At 39.0% G+C, this 19,718-nt stretch overlaps 1 protein-coding gene and 1 non-coding gene across 5 annotated transcripts in view; one reads left to right on the top strand and one right to left on the bottom strand.

Annotated features, from left to right (window-relative positions):
* Positions 1 to 2,279: 2,279 nt before the first annotated feature.
* LOC127812869 (uncharacterized) overlaps positions 2,280 to 19,718 on the bottom strand; it is a 131,135-nt gene continuing 113,696 nt past the window's right edge. For all 4 annotated transcript variants that reach the window (XM_052353392.1, XM_052353391.1, XM_052353393.1 and 1 more), the window contains one exon: positions 2,280 to 3,046. In XM_052353392.1, the coding sequence (XP_052209352.1) occupies positions 2,890 to 3,046 (157 nt within the window). In that variant the 3' untranslated portion in view covers positions 2,280 to 2,889. The remainder of the gene's footprint in view (positions 3,047 to 19,718) is intronic.
* Positions 6,236 to 6,316, top strand: LOC127813824 (small nucleolar RNA snoR35). The gene has a single exon (XR_008026229.1). It is a non-coding gene; the product is annotated as a small nucleolar RNA snoR35 (small nucleolar RNA).

Here is a 19,718-nt window from a genome sequence, read left to right as displayed (position 1 = left end):
GAGGCTTCAATTTATGTGAACTGAATTTTTTTTGTTCATTTTCTGTTAGTTCACACTTCACATTGTTGCTTATTTGCGCTTAAGTTATATATATAATAGCTACACTGCCAGGTTATATTAATTTTGGATAGCATAAGCATAGCAGTAGCAACAAAACTATTAGGTTTTTCTCTGTGTTTTCTTCTCATTTAAGATAACACAATGAAAAACAAGGACTTGTTGTTTGGTTGGGTTTCCCATTACCATTTATCTTTGTCATGTCTTTTCTGTGCTAGTAGCAGTACTCAGCTTAGGTTTGTCATCTTATATAGGAAAAAACTAATGGTTAGATACTGCTAGAAAATTTGACAACAATCCCTATCTTATCACCTTCTCTGATTTCTAATTTTTAGATATATTATCTTTGAATCATCTTGTTTTATCAGGCTTTCGTTGGTTGGGAGTTTCAATTTTAATAGGAAATGACGAAGAATCATACTTGCTACTACCATTATTCTTATTCATACTTGCTCGACTCCATTTTGAATTTGATTTTGAGCTGAATTTTGAGATTTTAACAAAAGGCTAGTGGTTGGTGGCTGGAACTAGAAGTTTCCTGTGATAAAATGAACCAATTTCGATTTTGTTTGTAGGAATTCGGTTATGTTGGTTTTGTGTATAATTGGTTCGATTTTTTTCAATTATTGCCGTTATTAATTGGTTCGGTTTCTCAGTTTGATTACATCAAGCTCGCTATTGATTACTTCAATTTCAGTTAATTCGGTTAGTATAGATGTTTGGTTCGATTATCCTTAAAAAACGATTCGGTTCGGTTAGCTAAAAATTGACCGATTCAATTAAATTAAACTAAATGCTCACATCTAGAAATGATTAGCCCGAACAAGCTGTATCTGCAAATAATATTTTTCCATATAAACTTTTTAACTTTTTTGCCATAATCGTTGCTAAGGCTCAGCTTCGATCTATTTGGTGAAGTAATCAATGGCCACCATAATGAATTTGAGCTGGCCTAGGGTTAGGGAGAAATGTTCGAGTAAGTCAATCCCTCACTTGTAGAAGGGCTAAAATACGTTGAGGTTGGGACCATATATATATATATCATCTAAATATAGATATATACATATATATGTGCATAAGTACAAAAGACTATAAATATGATGTATGTATATAGATGTATCTAAAACCAATATTTATTTAACATATGAAACCCTAAACAAGTTCACGAAGATAACAATGGACTGAAAAATTGCAATATACCTTAGAATTGTCATGAGAGAGCTAGGGTTTGTGAGGAGAGATTACATAAAAGGGTATATTTGTTGTCTAAATGCTAGTTGTATGCAACGTACAGTTGTTGTCTTTTGTCTTTACTCATTCTAGGGTTTGCGAAATGGTGAAGAAGAAACAGGGTTGTTTTTTAACTTAAAGATGATTTTACAGGAATGACGTTATTTGGGCCCAAATAAGAAATGCTTGTATGAGATGGATATTTTTTCACAAAAATTAAAAACACTCTTTATAAGAATGTTTCTATATCTATTAACTAGACACTTAATTATCATAAAAATATTATTTCTAAGAGCATTTCTTTCAAAATATAGAAAATACTCTTTCTAGGGCATTTTTCTCCTCAGCCTGGGTGAACCACTTGCCCTAGTGGAATATTAGGTGGTAGCCTCACTACTATTTTCCTAATTAAGTTTATTGTAATACTATTTAAGTAATATTGTTTAAAAATTATTATTTTAGTAAAATACCCCCAACTTTGAGTTTTTTGTTGTACATGCATTAATGAACAAATTTAGTTATGTTATTTAAATGCGTTCCCTACTTAATATTTTTTATGTTTTACCATACATAAAAATTAATATTTTTTCTAAACAGATGTTTTCTGAACACCTTAGACAACGTAATTTTCTTTTAGTTGATCTGACAAGAAACTCTCTCTTCTTCACCCTCAATTTGATTTTGGTTTAAGTATTTTAAAAAACTGAGTGGTTCAGTTAGATTTAAAAGAGAGAAAAAAAAATAAAAAAAATCAAACCATGCACACCTATACCCTTAACTTATTGCATAAAAGGAGGTTAGCGTCTGTGCCATGGCTGATGAGAACCCTAATGGATTTTAATTAAGGGTCAGAATTAAAAGAAAGATTATGATTGCTCTCTGAAAAATTGGAGGAAAAGAAAAGTGAAGAAAATCACCCATAAACAAAACCATACAAATATTAATAGCTTGCGTCTGGTAAATTGAAAATGCATTACTGCACAAACAGAAAATTCATGCACAATTTTCATACGGGAGTTCATATGAAAAATACCAAAAAGACACGAGTCACAGTTACAAAAGTACCATTATCACATAATATCTTTTTGTTAAGAGATCTGAAGTTTCCAGCACCTGCGGGTGCTGAAAAATACTGCTGACCTGTTCAAAACTTTTCTAATGTTGCAGTTTGTATATGCAAACACATGATTTTCTCAGGCTATGCTCCAAGCTGGAATAGAATAGATTTTGGTTAGACGGTAATACCAAACTAAACTGAATATGAACATGCTCGGAGTTTCATCCATCCAAAGAGCTAAGCTAAAGAGGGAGGGAGGGAGGGAGGGAGGGAAAAAGCGAACCACAACACATATGCTGTGCTATACAAAGATCTGAACTTTATTCCAATATACGGGTGATTGAGCAAATTATGAAAATTCTATTCCTCTTTTTACCTTCTTCACATCACACTATCTAGAGTTCGTTCATGTCCTGTGGTCACTAGACAAAACTGCACATGTATATCACGGCTCTGCACAAAATGTCAACATATAAATATTTACACTGCATACGCTGCATTTCTTGGTGTTGCGTTGGCATAACATCTTGGAATCCTTCATGCCATTAACTAGGCTCATGCGCCCAAAACGTATCTGGATCTGGACTGAACAGAGAAAAGTCCGGAACTTCAAGATTCGCTATGTGCCAGTCAACAAAACGAGCTTGTACCAACTTGAATAGGAGCAGGACGGCAGGCAGAAGCCACCATCTGTCGTCCTCCCTGATGTTACCAGAGTACAAATGCCAATGAAATCCATCAGAAATAGAAGGAAAATGTTTAAGCCATGCATCATGTAGGCAGGGTACCGGAATTTCTTGATTTATTTTATTTTGTTCAAAAGAAATTGGTCTGTATATGCTCGGCTTTATACTCACCTAGTGACAAGGGAAATATTTCCTAAATTAATGACCCTAATAAACTCTGTGGTTTCTGATCATGATTTCAAACAAGGTTTCTATAGTATGTTGAAATTGGAATGCATGTCAACAAATGTGTTAGATAACTCATTAAGTTCTCTTATATATAAACTCAATCTGATTGTGAATAGGGGAGTAGGAATAGGTATAGGAAATTTAATCCTCCTAGAGTTCTGAGTTGTCACCTATAACGAGGCAATCCTTAGTTCAATTGTTGATAGATCACACCAATAACTTGTGAAAATGTGGCTGTGTGCTTCGAGTATGCATCAGGACTCAATAATCAGTGTAATAGCCTGTATTGCATAGTGATTTTAGAAATTATTTTAATCTACGTTTGAAATAGTTTGAAGAACATTATGTTGGAATCCGGATATCAATCCCTGATTTAGAGGGATGATTGAAAGGATTAAATCCTTGAATTAGAGTAGTAATTGAAGGAATTATTGTAGGTCAACTTTCTGTTTTAGTTTTTTGGTAGTTTCCTATTCTTGTATAGCCCAAGATAGAAAGATCTCTTGTTTGTATTTATACTGTACAACCAATTGCTTGTGGTAAGAAATCAAGAAATTTCTTCCAAAATTATTTGTTCAAGGTATTAGAGCCAGGCTCAACGCTAGTCTGACCTTCATCTCATCAATCCTTTTTTCCCCAACCACAACATTAGTTCTTTATGGCAGAAATTAATTCTTCTTTGGCAGACTCTTCCATCACTCCTGTTATTTCTACTACTTTAGCTAATCCCATACCAAACCTATCACCACCCTTGATTTTCATTCTCTTCAAATCACCCAGCACAAACTAAATGGAATCAATTTCGTGAATGGCTCCGATTTGTGTTGCTTGTTATGAAAGACAAGGGCAAAGTTGGATATCTTACAGGTGCTATTCCTATGCCACCTTCAACTGCTACTAACTATTGAACTTAGGATGCTGAAAATTTCATAGTCATGGCATGGCTCATCAATTCTATGGAGTCTAAGATAGGGTGGACCTATCTCTTTTACAAAACTGCAAAGGAGATACGGGATATTGTTCAAGAAATTTACTCGGATCTCGAAAACACGACCCAGTGTATCGAAATCCGTTATGCCCTTCGAACCACTAGACAAGGTTAACATGTCGGTCACCGAATATTGTAATGTTCTAACTAAACTTTGGTGGGAGATGGACCTTTTCTATGATATTAGTTGGCATTGTCTGAGGATGGTGCTAACTACAATAAGATGCTGGAGAAGGAAAGGGTATTTGATTTCCTACATGGCCTCAACAAAGATCTAAATGAATTTGTGGTCATCTCCTTGGTGCCAAACCTTTCCCCTCCATCAGAGAAGCTTTTGCTGAAATCAGACATGAGGAAAGCCACAAACGAATTATGCTTAGCAGCCCTTAAGTTCTGCCTTGGCAGTCCATCATAGTACATCTCAATCAAAGGATCAAAAACTCAAAGATAAACTCTGGTGCGATCATTACAATAAACCCCATCATACGAGGGACACATGCTGGAAACTTCATGGCAAACATGCAAATTGGAAGCCAAGAAGTCAACGAGAACAACATAAGTTAGCATACACAACTAACTCAACCATCATTTTTGAAAAACCGGATGCTCTGTTTACAGTGGGAAAGATGGAGATTTTACAATAGCTATTGAACCAGTCCAAAGTGCCCAAGGAAACTAAACCTACCCCGCAGACTAGCACAACCACTGTTGCTCATAGAGGAAACACTCAATCCACTTTATTATCTCAAACACATTCTAGCAACTTGTCATGAACCTAGGGTTCAAGACGGACTGAAATGGACAATCGGAAAGATCTGATTGAATTAAGGTTAAGAGCAGAATGTATTAGAGGGAAAATTGAAGAAGAATGGGGGAGAAATTAGAGAGAAATTGAGGGAGAGCAGAATAGAGAAATGAGGGGGAGATTGTAGAGAAATTGTAGAGAGAGAATCAGATTTCAATTATCAATTCAAACATACCCTCTCTTCTTACAATGGGTCTTTTTATAGGCCTTAGTTAGCTCCCTAACTAATTTCTAACAGCACCCATGTGCTCCTAACAAACACCCAAATATCTCCTAACAAACTAATATAACTAATTACATTATTGCCCTTCTAATTACCCTTAGTACATGACAATTTCCCCTCCTTGAAATGTTTGTTGTCCCCAAGAAACTTATTACCACCTAGCCATTGCTTCTTTATCTAATGCCCGCCTTCTCTATCTGATTTTTCTTTCTTTCTTTTCTTGTCCTTCTAGGCCTTTTCTTCTTCCTCGTTCTCAAGTATCCAAGATCAATTCCTGTCGTAATTTGGTCTAGAACTTCAATAGGAGCAACTTGATAGAGTTCAAGTTCAATACCAGCAGCAGTTGTTCCTACACCTCCATGGTGCACCACAGCTGCAAATTGAAAGATATCATCAGCATCCTCGAAATGCAGCAATGGAAGATTGCAGATTTGCCTTGGACACTCATACCAAGGCTGCTTGTGAGCATTAGCCTTAGGAGCTGGTGCAACTTCAATTTCAGCCAACAAATCATCCTTCCATGTGTTAGACAGCAACTTGGATTTTCTAGTAGGAGCAAAAACCAACACAGCAGCAATAGTTTTGTTTTCTTCAGCAAAACCTTCAACTTCTTCAGCTACCTCCCTTAGTTTTGTTCCAGCTACATCCTCTTTGGCAAAACCTACAACTTCTTCAACTACCTCCCTTAGTTTTTTTCCAGCTACAACCGGCCTCCAAAATTCCTCACCCCTTTGAATTTGCTGCTGGTCGAGAGGACTACTTTCATGATCATAACTCATAGAAAAATTCCCTTGGCTGAAAGCGAAATCAGCATCTCTTTCTTCAGCGAATGTATCCTGCCCCCTTGAATGATCATGTGAGCTGCCATTAGATATCTGAGAAAGAGCAATAGGGAGATTGTTTGAGGCTAAACATCCACTAGAAAAACTCCCAGCAGGCTGTTGAACTCCTTGAATGGTTCCTGCATGATGAAAAACAGGTAATGCAGCACCAGATTGAGTAGAGAATGATGTGGTAAAAGACGTCCCAGTACTCTTTGGAATATTTGAAGCCAATCCATTCATCCCACAGCCATGTTTTGCTGCAGAAATATCAATAGCAGCCTCAAAATGCAGCAATGGAGGTTTGTATTCTTTCCTTGAATACTCATACCAAGGCTGTTTGTGAGCATTAACATCAGGAGATGCTGCAACTTCACTTCTAGCCAACGATTGCTCAATGATTGACACCTGACCAAGTGTCTTAGCACTAGTAAGAGTGCTTGAGAGGCTGTCAATTGATTGCTTGCCTTCCTCTAATTCCTTTTCCTCACTTTTTTCTTCCTTCGGCTTCTCCATTTTAAGAAACTCCTCTTTGTTGAAACTTCCATGATAGTCATCAAAGTATTCGGCAGGAAAATTGTAATGATACTCCTTAGATAGTATCATTGCAAACTCTTGCAACTTTTCGCGGAACATTCGACCAAATTCCTTGCACTCTTCATCAAACCCACTGCTGGTTACTTTGTCCAATTGGCTGATCCCCTTCTTATGTTCCTTGTTGCTACCAACTGAAAGTGCAGCCTTCTTTGGCTGCCATTGAAGCTCCATTCCAGCAGAAAATGAAGCATTCTTTTGCTGCAATTTAGGGCTCATTTGCTCCATGTATGCACTGCTCCCCTTGGCTGCCTTTGTTTCCCTTTGCTCACAGCCTCTCCTAACTTCATGAGTAGGACACCCCACTGAAAATGCAGCCTTCTTTGGCTGCCATTGATGCTCCCTTCCAACTGAAAAGGAAGAATTCTTCTGCTGCAACTGAGACTCCAATGGTCTCAGATATGCACTGCTACCCATGGCTGAATTTTCACCAACAACATCCTTCGACGGCCAAGGAATGGGAGTTATATACATGCTTTTGTTTTGCATGTTGTAGCAGTTCCTAGACTCGCCTCAATTGCAACTCAAGAGTCGGGCACCCACTCCTCTTTGCCTTTCCACTTTGACCCAAGTCAGCCAAAAATTTACAGCCAAAATCTACCTCTTGTTTCCTTTGCTGACAGCTTGAGAATTATTGCAATCGCTGCCATCAATCAAGACTTACAACGGCTGCGACCCACACCCCAATCACTGTCCAATGGCTGGGGCCACTAACTCTCCTTCAGAATTTAATCTGAGAGATGCTCACCTGTTCCGATCTGCCATTGGATCACCTTCGGATTCCAAAATCACCAGCATAGGTTGGAAGGCAACCACAACCGTAGCACACACAGTGCCGAACAAGGCAGCAACACCCCCACAGAAATCTGGTCGGAATTCTCGATCAAAACTGCAACACCACAGCCGCGCCTATAGGAAGCTTATCGGTATGGGCGGACTGGTCTTCCAGTCTGGGCCATCCGCTTCACCCTCGGCAACTCACGCTCGCCTTGGACAGTCGCAACCCTCTGGCTGTCCACGGCACCACCTTCGACGGACTCCTTACTCACTACAATCCTAACCGACTAGCTGAGAATCACCAGTTCCGACGTCACTCCTTAAGTTTGCTTGGATGGTCGAGATCAGCTCTGCTTGCGATCGCTATGGATTCACGATCGCCTCCCCGCCGACTCCTCCTTCTCACCCAATCACCGACCACGACTGGAGGACCACCGCCTCCTTGAGTTCGCCTTGATCGACAAGTCCTGGGAATCGAGTTACGATCGCGGTAGACTCCGATCGCTCTAATCTGCTTCTTTTCGATGCCTTAAATTGTTGTTCGACCAACTTCCTAGCCTAACTTCCTGCCTCGCTCTAATCAGAATTGAGAGAACCGCGTCTTCCTCCTCTGGTTCTACCTACTCACTGGAACCGATGGCTATGGACCAGCAACCTAACTCACCCCTGACACTGCTATTGAATTCACTGGACCAAATGCGCGACTTTTGAAACCAGCTCGCAACTCCAAATCCAGCTTTCGCTAATCGCTGGCCTGCTACACTTTCAAAATTCGCCGACCTACGATTAGCTTCCAGAAATGACCAGCTGCTCTGCTCAATCAATTCCGCCGAGAATCAACTACCAAAATTGCACGAACCACAGCCGAAGAACGACCGCTCTGATACCATTTGTCATGAACCTAGGGTTCAAGACGAACTGAAATGGACAATCGGAAAGATCCGATTGAATTAAAGTTAAGAGTAGAATGTATTAGAGGGAAAATTGAAGAAGAATGGGGGAGAAATTAGAGAGAAAATGAGGGAGAGCAGAATAGAGAAATGAGGGGGAGATTGTAGAGAAATTGTAGAGAGAGAATCAGATTTCAATTATCAATTCAAGCATACCCTCTCTTCTTACAATGGGCCTTTTTATAGGCCTTAGCTAGCTCCCTAACTAATTTCTAACAGCACCCATGTGCTCCTAACAAACACCCAAATATCTCCTAACAAACTAATATAACTAATTACATTATTGTCCTTCTAATTACCCTTAGTACATGACACAACTGTTGGATTGTAAACAGTATGGCATCAAATCATAAGATAGAAATTTTGTTCCACTTAAAATTGTGATGAGAATATTAAGGTTGCAGTTGCTGATGGGAGTGTAATTGGTGTGGCTGGTTGAGGCACTATCTTTCTACCTGGATTAACATTGTTTTCTGCTCTTCATGTTCCACGTCTTCAATGCAATCTCCTTTCTATTAGTAAATTGACTAAAGATCAAAATTATATAGTCACATTCTATCCTACCTATTGCGTATTTCAGGACCTATCTTCGAGGAGGATAATTGGCAGTGTTGAGGAGCAAAATGGCCTGTACTACTTCTCAAGCGTTGTTCCCCCATCAACTCATAAGTCATTTAATCCTATTTCATTGTCTACCATTTCTCATTGTGATGTTTTGCTATGGCATAAACGACTAGGTCACCCTAGTTTCAATTATCTCAAAACTTTGTATTCGAAATTATTTATCAATAAAGATCCTACTTCATTTCAATGTGAACAAAACACCCACGCTCTCACCATTCTACTCATCCTTACAAATCCTCATAACCATTCCAAATTATTCATAGTGATATTTGGAGGCTAGCTTGTGTCTCAATTTTAACTGGTACTCGATGGTTTATCATGTTTATTGATGACCACACCCGTGTTTGTTGGGTTTACCTCATGAAGGACAAATCTGAGACTTGTTCCAATTCAAATAGTTTCATAAACTTGTACCAATCTTTTTCAGTCTTCTGTCCATAACCTTTGAACTGATAATGGTGGGGAATACTTTGCACAAGAACTTAACCAATACCTTATTGATCACTGTATCTTGCACCAATGTTCATGTCCCTTTACTCCCCCCAACAAAATAGGATAGCAGAAAGGAAAAATAGACATTTAGAATTTTTTGGTAATCTTATTCTCGTACACAAAATTGATTTACAATAGGATTTAAGGTTGATCTTGAAACCTTTAAAAGTCAACTAACCACTTAGTCAACTAACCTCTAAGGAAAAAACTATATGTTAGGAAGCTAACTAATAAAGAAAAATATCTATATATTTAGAAAACTAGAATCACGGATCTCCAAAATCTTTGTTATTCGCAAATTAGTCGAGCAAGTCTGCTAGTTACTCGAGTAAGCTTTCTGATCACTCAAGTAAGCTATACATTCTTACTTGAGTATGGTTTCTTCATTACTCAAGTATCAATTCATTCTTACTTGAGTAAATTGTCCATCCTTACTTGAGTAAGTTTTCTTCATTACTTGAGTAAGCTATCAATTCTTTAGCTGATTTCAACACTCTTCCTCAAGCTAGCATGAACATGTCTCCCATTGACAACTTGCTTACTAAATTGTCAAATTGTGTCTTTTGTAGTCCTTTAGTTAAAATATCAACAACTTGCCTGGAGGTAGGAACGTATGGCATTCAAATAAGACCTGTGTCAATTTTCTCCTTAATGAAATGTTTGTCAACTTCAACATGCTTTGTTCTATTATGGAGGATTGGATTATGAGCAATAGCAATGGCTGCCTTATTATCACAGTAAAGTTTCATTGAGATGAAGTTGAAAATCTTTAATTCTTCCAAAAATCTTTAGATCCACATCATCTCACATATGCCTCATGCAAATGATCTAAACTTGGCTTCAACACTACTCCCAGTGTAACGACCCGATAGTGGGTTCATGTGAGATAAATGAGGATAGAATATTTATTTTATTTGAGTAGGAATTGTGATGAATTATACATGATATTTTCAGGTGATGTGCAAAGAAAATGGAAACGTGGAAAAGTCAAAGGTTTGACTTGAGCAAAAGTGGGACCCACAATTATTTGCAAGGTATGTGTGTGGCTATTATTTGAAAAGTTTGTGGTATTTAATTCAAGCCAAGCTATTAATTGCATATAAGCATTTTTCCATTTAAGTTATTATGCATTAAGGGCATATTGGTAATTAGGGAGATATTATACATATATATATATATTGTAAAAACTTTAGGAGAAACTCAATAATCTTATTCATATGAACTATGAACACAATCAACTCTCTTATAGAGAGGGAATGAAACAACAAAAGAAACAACAAGAAAGGAAAGATTAATCAACAATAAGGGAAAGGAAAGATATATACAACCCTTTAAGAAAAGATCCTAATTCTAGTTTAGGAATTAATCCTAACCACATTTGGATATCTCTAGAAGGAAGGTGCTATATTAGACCAAATCTCCATTGCCTTAATCTCAGATATCCTCATGATCCAACACTCCCCCTCAAGCTGGAGAGTGTATGCCAATCATTCCCAGCTTGCATATTAAATCCTCGAACCTCTTAGTTGCAAGCCCTTTAGTTAACACATCCGCCACTTGGTCCTTAGATGAAACATAGGGTATTTTGATCAGTGCATCCAACCTCTCTTTAATGAAGTGTCGATCTATTTCAACATGTTTTGTCCTATCATGTTGAATAGGATTATAGGCAATGTTGATGGCTGATTGGTTGTTACAGAACACCTTGATTGAGCCTTGAACCCTGATCTTCAAATCTTCTAGGATGATTCTTAGCCACAACACCTCACATAGGCTAAGAGCCATTACTCTGAATTCAGCCTCCGCACTTGATCTTGCCACAACACTTTGCTTCTTGCTCCTCCATGACACAAGGTTTCTACCAAGAAATACAAAATACCCACTAGTTGATCTTCTGTCAATAAGAGATCCTGCATAGTTTGCATTTGTAAACCCCTTAATATCCAGTTCTTCTCCTAATTTAAACAAGATCCCCTTACCTGGGATAGCCTTCAAATAGTTTAAGATCTTTCTTACTGCTTGCATATGTTCTTTTGTCGGGTTGTGCATGAATTGGCTCACTAGGAAAACACCAAAGGCAATATTAGGCCTAGTGTGAGACAAGTATATTGCCTACCAGCCTTTGGTATCTGCCCTTATCTATTGATTGACTATTAGGATCAACTCCTAACTTGTTGTTAGGCTCTACTGGCACATTAGATCCTCTTCCTCCTGATACCCCTGTCTCAGCTAACAAGTCCAACACATATTTCCTTTGGGAGAGAAATATTCCAGCCTTAGAATAAGCAACTTCAATCCCTAAAAAATACTTGAGGGGACCAAGGTCTTTAATCTCGAATTCCTTGGCTAACTTGTCCTTGAGAATCTTTTGCTCCTCTGCATCATTCCCTGTGACTCTCATGTCGTCTACATATACCAATAGAGCAGTAACCTTCTCTTTGTCTGAATGCTTGAAGAAGAGTGTATGATCACCCCTGATTTGGTTATATCCCATACTTGTCATGGCCCTGAAAAACCTACCAAACCATGCTCTTGGGGACTGTTTGAGCCCATAGAGTGCCTTCCTTAGTCTTCACACTTGCCCTGCTTCCCCTTCCTGAAATCTAGGGGGCAACTCCATAAAAACTTCTTCTTCCAAATCTCCATGTAGAAATGCATTTTTAACATCCAACTACTGTAGACTCCATCCATAATAAGCTGCTAAGGATAAAAGAACTCTCATAGTTGCCATCTTTGCCACAGGAGCAAATATCTCAAGATAGTCTATGCTATATGATTGAGTGTAGCCCATGGTAAGCAATCTAGCTTTGTAACTCTCTAGGGTTCCATCAGCATTGTATTTGATATTAAAAACCCACTTGCAGCCAACTGGTGTAACACCCTGTGGTTGAGGCACTAAGTCCCACGTATGATTCTTCTTCAAAGCTTTCATCTCCTCCAACATGGCTTGCCTCCAGTTTAGATCTTTTAGAGCATCATTAACTGACTTAGGGATTTCAATGGAATCCAAGGATACTAAGAAGGCCCTGTGATTCTAGGAAAGACGATGGTAGGACAAGAAGTTGGTTAATGGGTGTTGAGTGCAGCTTCTTTTCCCTTTTCGAATGGCTATAGGTAGGTCTAGGTCATCAAGTTGGACTAAGGGTAAAGGTTAAATGGGATTCATACCTTGGCTAGGAGTTGATGATGGTACATGATGGGGCTGTTTATGTTTGAATACATAAGGAGATCCCTTATACCTGACAAAGGGTGATAACTCTTGAGTATCTGATTGCCCTTGCTCCTGCTCAGTCATACCTTGATTGAGGTCTGATTCATGACTGTTGTTTTGTGATTGAGGAGAGATAATAGGATGGCTAGGGGGCTGAGAAGATGTAAGAATAGGCTGAACAGAAGGAAAGAAGATGTCACTATCACAAGGAGGGTTGTCACTAGGAGGGTGGTCACCTTGAACCAAAGTCTCCCCTTGGGGACTAGCCTGGGATGAGCCAAAAAAAGGTGTAGATTCCACAAACGTGACATTCTTGGAGACATAAAATTTTTTAGTGAGAGGATGGTAACACTTGTACCCCTTTTGAGTGGGTGAGTATCTAAGAAAAACATATCGGATTGCCCGAGGATCAAGTTTATCGCGGTGTTGTATGAGAATGTGAACAAAGGATACACAACCAAACACCCGAAGGGGAAGAGAGCAATGGAAGAACTGATAAGGAAAGAAAGAGAATAGACAGTGAATAGGACTTTGATTTTGTAGTAACTTGGTAAGGACTCGGTTAATGAGATAGGCCGTTGTAAGGACTACTTCCCCCCAGAAGGATTTAGGAACACTGTGGTGATGAAGAAGAGATCGAGCCACATTAAGGAGGTGTCTCATCTTCCTTTTAGCTACCCCATTTTGTTGGGGAGTATCAACACATGAAGATTCATGGATTATTCCTTCTTGCTAGAAGAATTGGTGCAAGTGATGATTAAAATAATCCCTTGCATTATCAGTTCTTAATCTTTTGATAAGCGAACCAAATTGAGTTGCAATCATTTTACAGAAAGTGGGAAGAACTGAACTAATGGTGGCCTTATCTTTTAATAGAAAAACCCAAGTCATACGAGTGTAATCATCAATGAAAGAGATAAACCAACAAGCCCTAGAACAATTAGGGATTTTAGATGGTCCCCACACATATGAGTGAATCAAAGTGAATGGTGTAGAAAAGATTTTATTGCTAGGAGGATAGGACACACGATGATGCTTAGACATAACACAAACATCACAATGAAAAAGACTAGGATTTAAAGATCCAAACAATGTAGGAAACATGGATTTAATAGAGTGAAAGGAGGATGACCCAATCGGTAGTGTTGCAGCCATACATTCTAATAATTTGAGGTTGATTGAGATGAGCAGGCAGCAGCTGGAAGCTGTTCCTTTGTAGGATAAGTGTCTTCCCTCATTAGGTAGTACAACCCATTGCATTCTCTAGCAGCATCAATCATCTTCCCTGTTGTCATGGCCTGAAATTCACACAAATGAGGGAAAAAAATAGCTCGACAATTCAAATCTTTGGTTAGTTGGTGAATAGAGACAAGATTGGCTGATAAATTAGGTGCATGAAGAACCTGTTTAATGGAAAATCGAGAGTTTAGAGTGACTGTACCCTGGCCTGAAATTGGAACAGATGTTCCATTGGCTATTGTGATTTGTTTAGAGGTGGAAAGAGATTGGTAGGCATCAAAAACATGGGAATGGGGGGTCATGTGATCAGTGGCCCTAGTATCTAGAATCCATACATCCTGTTTATCAGTCTTAAAGGCTGAAAAATATGTTGAATGAAGGCAGTTACCTAAGGAGTCTTGGTGTGCAAGAGAGCATGCACCGTCTTGTAGGGTGTTGAGGAACAACTTCAACTTAGAGATCTCATCAGTGTTTACAAAATCAGCACCTAGAGCAGACTCAATTTGGATAATTAATCCCTCTTCTTCTTGACCCTTGCAACATACATATGCCTGATTCTTGGCTGCCAGATTTTTAAAACATCCCAAACGATTCAAAACCACTTCCTTTCCATGGAGTTTGAAACAAGTCTCTCTAGTATGCATCGGTTTATTACAAAAGGTGCACCATAGTGCCTATTTATTTGAAGCCCGAGACTGAAATTCTCCCCTTCCTGCTTTCATCCTCAATCCACGCCATGGCAGATTTTTCTAGACCAGTTTCAGTCACTACAGCAGCCCATCGATTGGAGATCACGGCTGATCCTTCTGATCCAGCTTCATGAAGCATTTCTGTCCTTCGATTCTCCTCACTTCTAACCGTAATGAAGACCTCATGGAGTGCTGGAAGCTTTTCTCTCCCTAAGATTTGCACCCGAACCTGATCAAACTCTGAGTTGAGGCCTGCTAGGAACTCAACCACTCTATCTCTTTCAAACATTTGACTAAGAGTTGTAGCATAAACACTGCATACCATTTTAATATTTTGATAATGGTCTAACTCTAGCCATAACCCATGCATCCTATTATCGTATTCAGTAACACTCATGCCCCCTTGTTTAGTGCTACTAAGTTTGGTTTTAACCTCAAATATAACTGATGCATCATGGATTTTGGAGTAAGTTTGCCTTACGATTTCCCAAATCTCTCTAACTGAACCCAAAAACATGTAGTTTTTACTTAGTTTGGGTTGCATGGCATTCCAAAGCTATGACATGATTTGAGCATCTTCTACCTCCCATGCTGGAAGTGCAGGATCTGTTGGTTTCGGAGGAGCCGAAGTCAGATGGCAGATCTTTCCCTTACCCTTGAGGAACATTTTCCCTAGTTGGGCCCATTGTAAATAATTCCTACCATCTAATCGGTAGGATTGGTGGATTCCGGGCAGCTCTCCAATTCCAGCTTCCATTGACTGAGCCATTGAAGTCGAGTCTCCAATTGCTAGATCTAGAGTCACTACTGAACTTCCTGACATGGTTGTTCCAGTTGGTGAGAAAGAGATTTGATGCAATGAAGGCACGTTGAACACAAACACAAGGGTTTCGACACTAGGGATGGGTTGAAAGAATGTCAGAGGGCTGATCTGGAGTAGCTGGAGGCTAGAGGGTGGCGCATGCGCCAGCGTGTGGGGGCACATGAAGGCTTTGACGGCGGTGGGTCTCTGGTGGTTTGCCGATCTGATGGTGGCGAACCCAATGGCAATGACGATGCTGGAAGGTGGTGGCCCGACAGTGCAATGAAGGCACTCGAACAGACTGGCAGTGAAAGAAGAACCTGATGAAGGGAGGGGAGGGGCGACTTTTGCAATGAAGGCACTAGGGTTTTAGTGTATCAGCCTATTAACGAGGCTCTGATACCATGTTAAAACTTTAGGAGAAACTCAATAATCTTATTCATATGAACTATGAACACAATCAGCTCTCTTATAGAGAAGGAATACAACAACAAAGGAAACAACAAGAAAGGAAAGATTAATCAACAATAAGGGAAAGGAAAGATATATACAGCCCTTTAAGAAAAAATCCTAATTCTAGTTTAGGAATTAATCCTAACCAGATTCGGATATCTATAGAAAGAAGGTGCTACATTAGACCAAATCTCCATTGCCTTAATCTCGGATATCCTCATGATCCAACATATATATATGAGTTAGGTTATGTTGAAGGAATTAAGTTGTATTCTGTTCTTCAGTTTGTATTAGTTAGCTTTCTGTTTGTAAGCTTAGTCTGTTATGTTTAAAATGTTATTAGAAGTCTAAGTCTATCATATAAATAGGCTTATCATTTCTATTTTGAATAACAATTGGACGAGGCATTATTTTAGATTCTCTTTTCCTCTTTCGTTGTTTCTCTCAACTCTTTAATCATCTTTACATGGTATCGGAGCCTTGCGACAAACGTCCATGGCTTCGAATCGTGATTACAATGCCTCGTCATTGCCTCGATCGGATTATTCTTCTGATTCGCAAGTCGATTTTCCATCGGTTGCAAAATCTTTGAATTTTGTTTCGATAAAGCTTGACACTAGTAACTACTTGTTTTAGAAAGCTCAAGTGCTTGCAACTATTCGAGCTTTTGATCTTGTTTCCTTCATTAACGAGTCTCAATCGCCTCCGAAATATATTCCAGATCCGAATACGAGTGCAGATGTTTCGGATCAAACGATTGTGAATCTAGCTTATTTAACGTGGATTCGTTCTGACCAGCTTCTTCTTGGCTGGTTGTTCTTGACGATAGACAAGGAAGTCCTTGCTCAAGTAATTCACTGTGAGTTGTCGAAGGAGGTATGGTCTTCTCTTGAGACACTTTATTCGCAACAAACTGTTGCCAAGTCGTTTTAGTTGAAGCAACAACTCAGGTCGGTTAAGAAAAACTCACTTTCAATGAATGATTTCATTTTACGTATCAAGACTATTGCGCATGCTTTAGCTACGATCGGTGAATGCCTAGGAGATAAAGATGTGTTGTTAGCCATTTTAAATGGATTGGATCATGACTATGACACTGTTGTGAGTCTAATCACCTATCAGATGGATGAGATCAATTTAGAGAAAGTGTAGTATCTATTGCTTATGCATGAGCAGCGTCTTATGTCTAGGAATTCTGTTGATTCTACTGTTGATTCGTCATTTGTGAATTTTGATTATGCTGTTAATGTGAATGTTGCGACACATGGTTGTAGATCTGGTAATGGTTCTGTCAATAACTCTAGAGGAGGATATATGTCTTGTGGATGAGGTTTTGTGAATTGAGGTGGTAGAGGTAGAGGCCGATTTGGTGGTCGATAGATTCATTGTCAATTGTGTGGCAAACCTGGCCACTTCGTGGACAAGTGTTATCATCGGTTCGATAGAAACTTTCAGCGTCCTTCTGGTCAAGGATTTGGTCAGGCTGGTCGAGGAGGTGGAAGTAATTTTTAGAATCAAACAGAGCCATATGCATTTTTGACTAGTCCAAGTGAGTCTAACGAAGTTTTTATGGCTGATCTAGGTTCTACTTCCTTTTATAATTCTCCAGCTTCTTATCCAGCCTTAGTTTGTCCGTATCAATATAATACTCAAGCTTCTTATCAGCCTTCCGCATCCAACTCTCCTTGGTTTGTTGATTCTGGCGCCACAAATCATATCACAACTAGTCTCAACAACTTGTCTTTGTCATCTCCTTATCAAGGCACTGATAAGGTAACTGTTGGTGATGGTAAGTCCTTACCTATCTCTCATATTGGTGTTGGTCATTTACAAACTCAATCCAATTCTCGATCAGTTCTTTCTTTACCTCATATTCTTCATGTTCCTCATATGAAGAAGAGTCTTCTTAGTGTCTCTGAACTCACAAGAGATAACAATGTTGTTGCTGAATTTAACTCTACCTTTTGTTTGATAAAGGACAAGGACTCCGGGTTGGTGTTACTCCGAGGAACTCTTAGAGATGGTCTATATCAGCTGGTTTCAACTTTTGATTCTGCTGTGCCTTCATCATCTATATCATCTCAGACCATTACTTCTTCCAAAACCTTTGACATTGCTGCCAATCATTGTTTCAAGACCTCAAATGTTGTTTCTTCATTTCCTAATAACAATTGTATACAATAGAATTTGATTTTACCAGATCTTCCTTTGAATGCAAATGTAGCTCAAGCAGTTTGTATAGGACAGCAATGGCATGCCAAATTAGGGCACCCTGCATTTCATGTATTGAAGCATGTCTTGAATAAAATTCAAGTTTCTTGTCCACAATCTGCTGTTTCATTTTGTGATTCGTGTAAGGTTGGAAAGTCACATAAACTTCCGTTTTCCAATTGTCCTATTTCAGCTAAACATCCTTTGGAGATAGTTTACTCGGATGTTTGGGGTCTTGCACCTATTGTCTCCATTGAGGGTTATCGGTACTACATTGTTTTTGTTGATGCCTATACCCGATATTCATGGCTTTATCCTTTAAAGTTGAAGTCTGATGCCTTCCAAACTTTCATTAATTTTCATAAACTTGCTGAGTTGCAGTATAGTTTTAAATTGAAAGCTCTTCATACTAATAATGGAGGTGAATTTAAAGCCTTTTTACCCTATCTACGTTCCTATGGCATTCAACCTCGTTTTTCGTGTCCTCACATGCCTCAACAGAATGGTGTTGTTGAAAGAAAGCATCGTCACATTGCTGAAATGGGTCTAACCTTACTTGCTCATGCTCACATGCCTTTTTCTTTTTGGGTTTCAGCCTTCCAAACTGCTGTTTATCTCATTAACCTTTTGCCCTCTGCTGCTCTTCATTTTCATTGTCCATTTGAGCTGCTTTATCATAAATAGCCTAACTATCTTGCTCTTCAACCCTTTGGCTGCACCTGTTTTCCCTATCTTAGACCTTACAATAGACACAAATTTGACTTTCATTCTTCTAAGTGTGTTTTTATTGGATATAGTCATGATCATGCAGGTTATAAATGTTTACATCCATCAGGCAAAATTTATATTTCCAGACATGTTCACTTTAACCTTGATGAGTTTCCCTATCCTTCTTTGTTTCAGTCATTTGGGAAACCTTCATTTGCGCCTCTTTCTTCTGGATTGTCAACTACACTTTTTCATTTTCTTCCTTCATTTTCTTCTAGTGTTCCTCGGGTATCTCAGTCAGTTGTTTCTCCTTTATCAAATTCTGATCCCGTTGTCTCAGCAGCCAACTCTCTTGTGTCCTTTTCGTCCTCTAGTTCTTCTTCTGATCATTCTTCAGTTCCACCTTCTCAACCTCCTCGTATACCTAAATATTGACTTCCTCTTGCACCATCTGTTCATCCTATGCTTACTTGTTCTCAAGCTAGGCAGTATTTGGTCTCTTCTCCTCATGTCCTTTTTACTTCTGTAGAACCTAGTACAATTCATGAAGCTCTGCTAGATTCTCACTGGACTAAAGCTATGCAAGAGGAGTTTACTGCTTTGCAGTCCAATCACACTTGGGATTTGGTTCCATTCTCCTCTGATATGAATCTCATCAGGTGCAAATGGGTTTTTTGTGTTAAGTATAAATCTGATGGCTCCATTCTTAGACACAAGACTCGATTGGTAGCTAAAGGTTTCCTACAAACACCGAGTATTGATTATGCAGAGACTTTTAGTCCAGTTGTTAAGACTCCCACCATCCGGGTTCTCCTTTCTTTGGTTGTTAGTTTTGGGCGGGATATTTAGCAAGTTGACATCAATAATGCCTTC

The sequence above is a fragment of the Diospyros lotus genome, chromosome 11 (genome assembly GCF_014633365.1).
Source record: "Diospyros lotus cultivar Yz01 chromosome 11, ASM1463336v1, whole genome shotgun sequence".
Taxonomy (NCBI): domain Eukaryota; kingdom Viridiplantae; phylum Streptophyta; class Magnoliopsida; order Ericales; family Ebenaceae; genus Diospyros; species Diospyros lotus.
The sequence above is the reverse complement of the archived record's forward strand: the minus strand, read 5'-3'. Positions and strand labels throughout refer to the sequence as shown.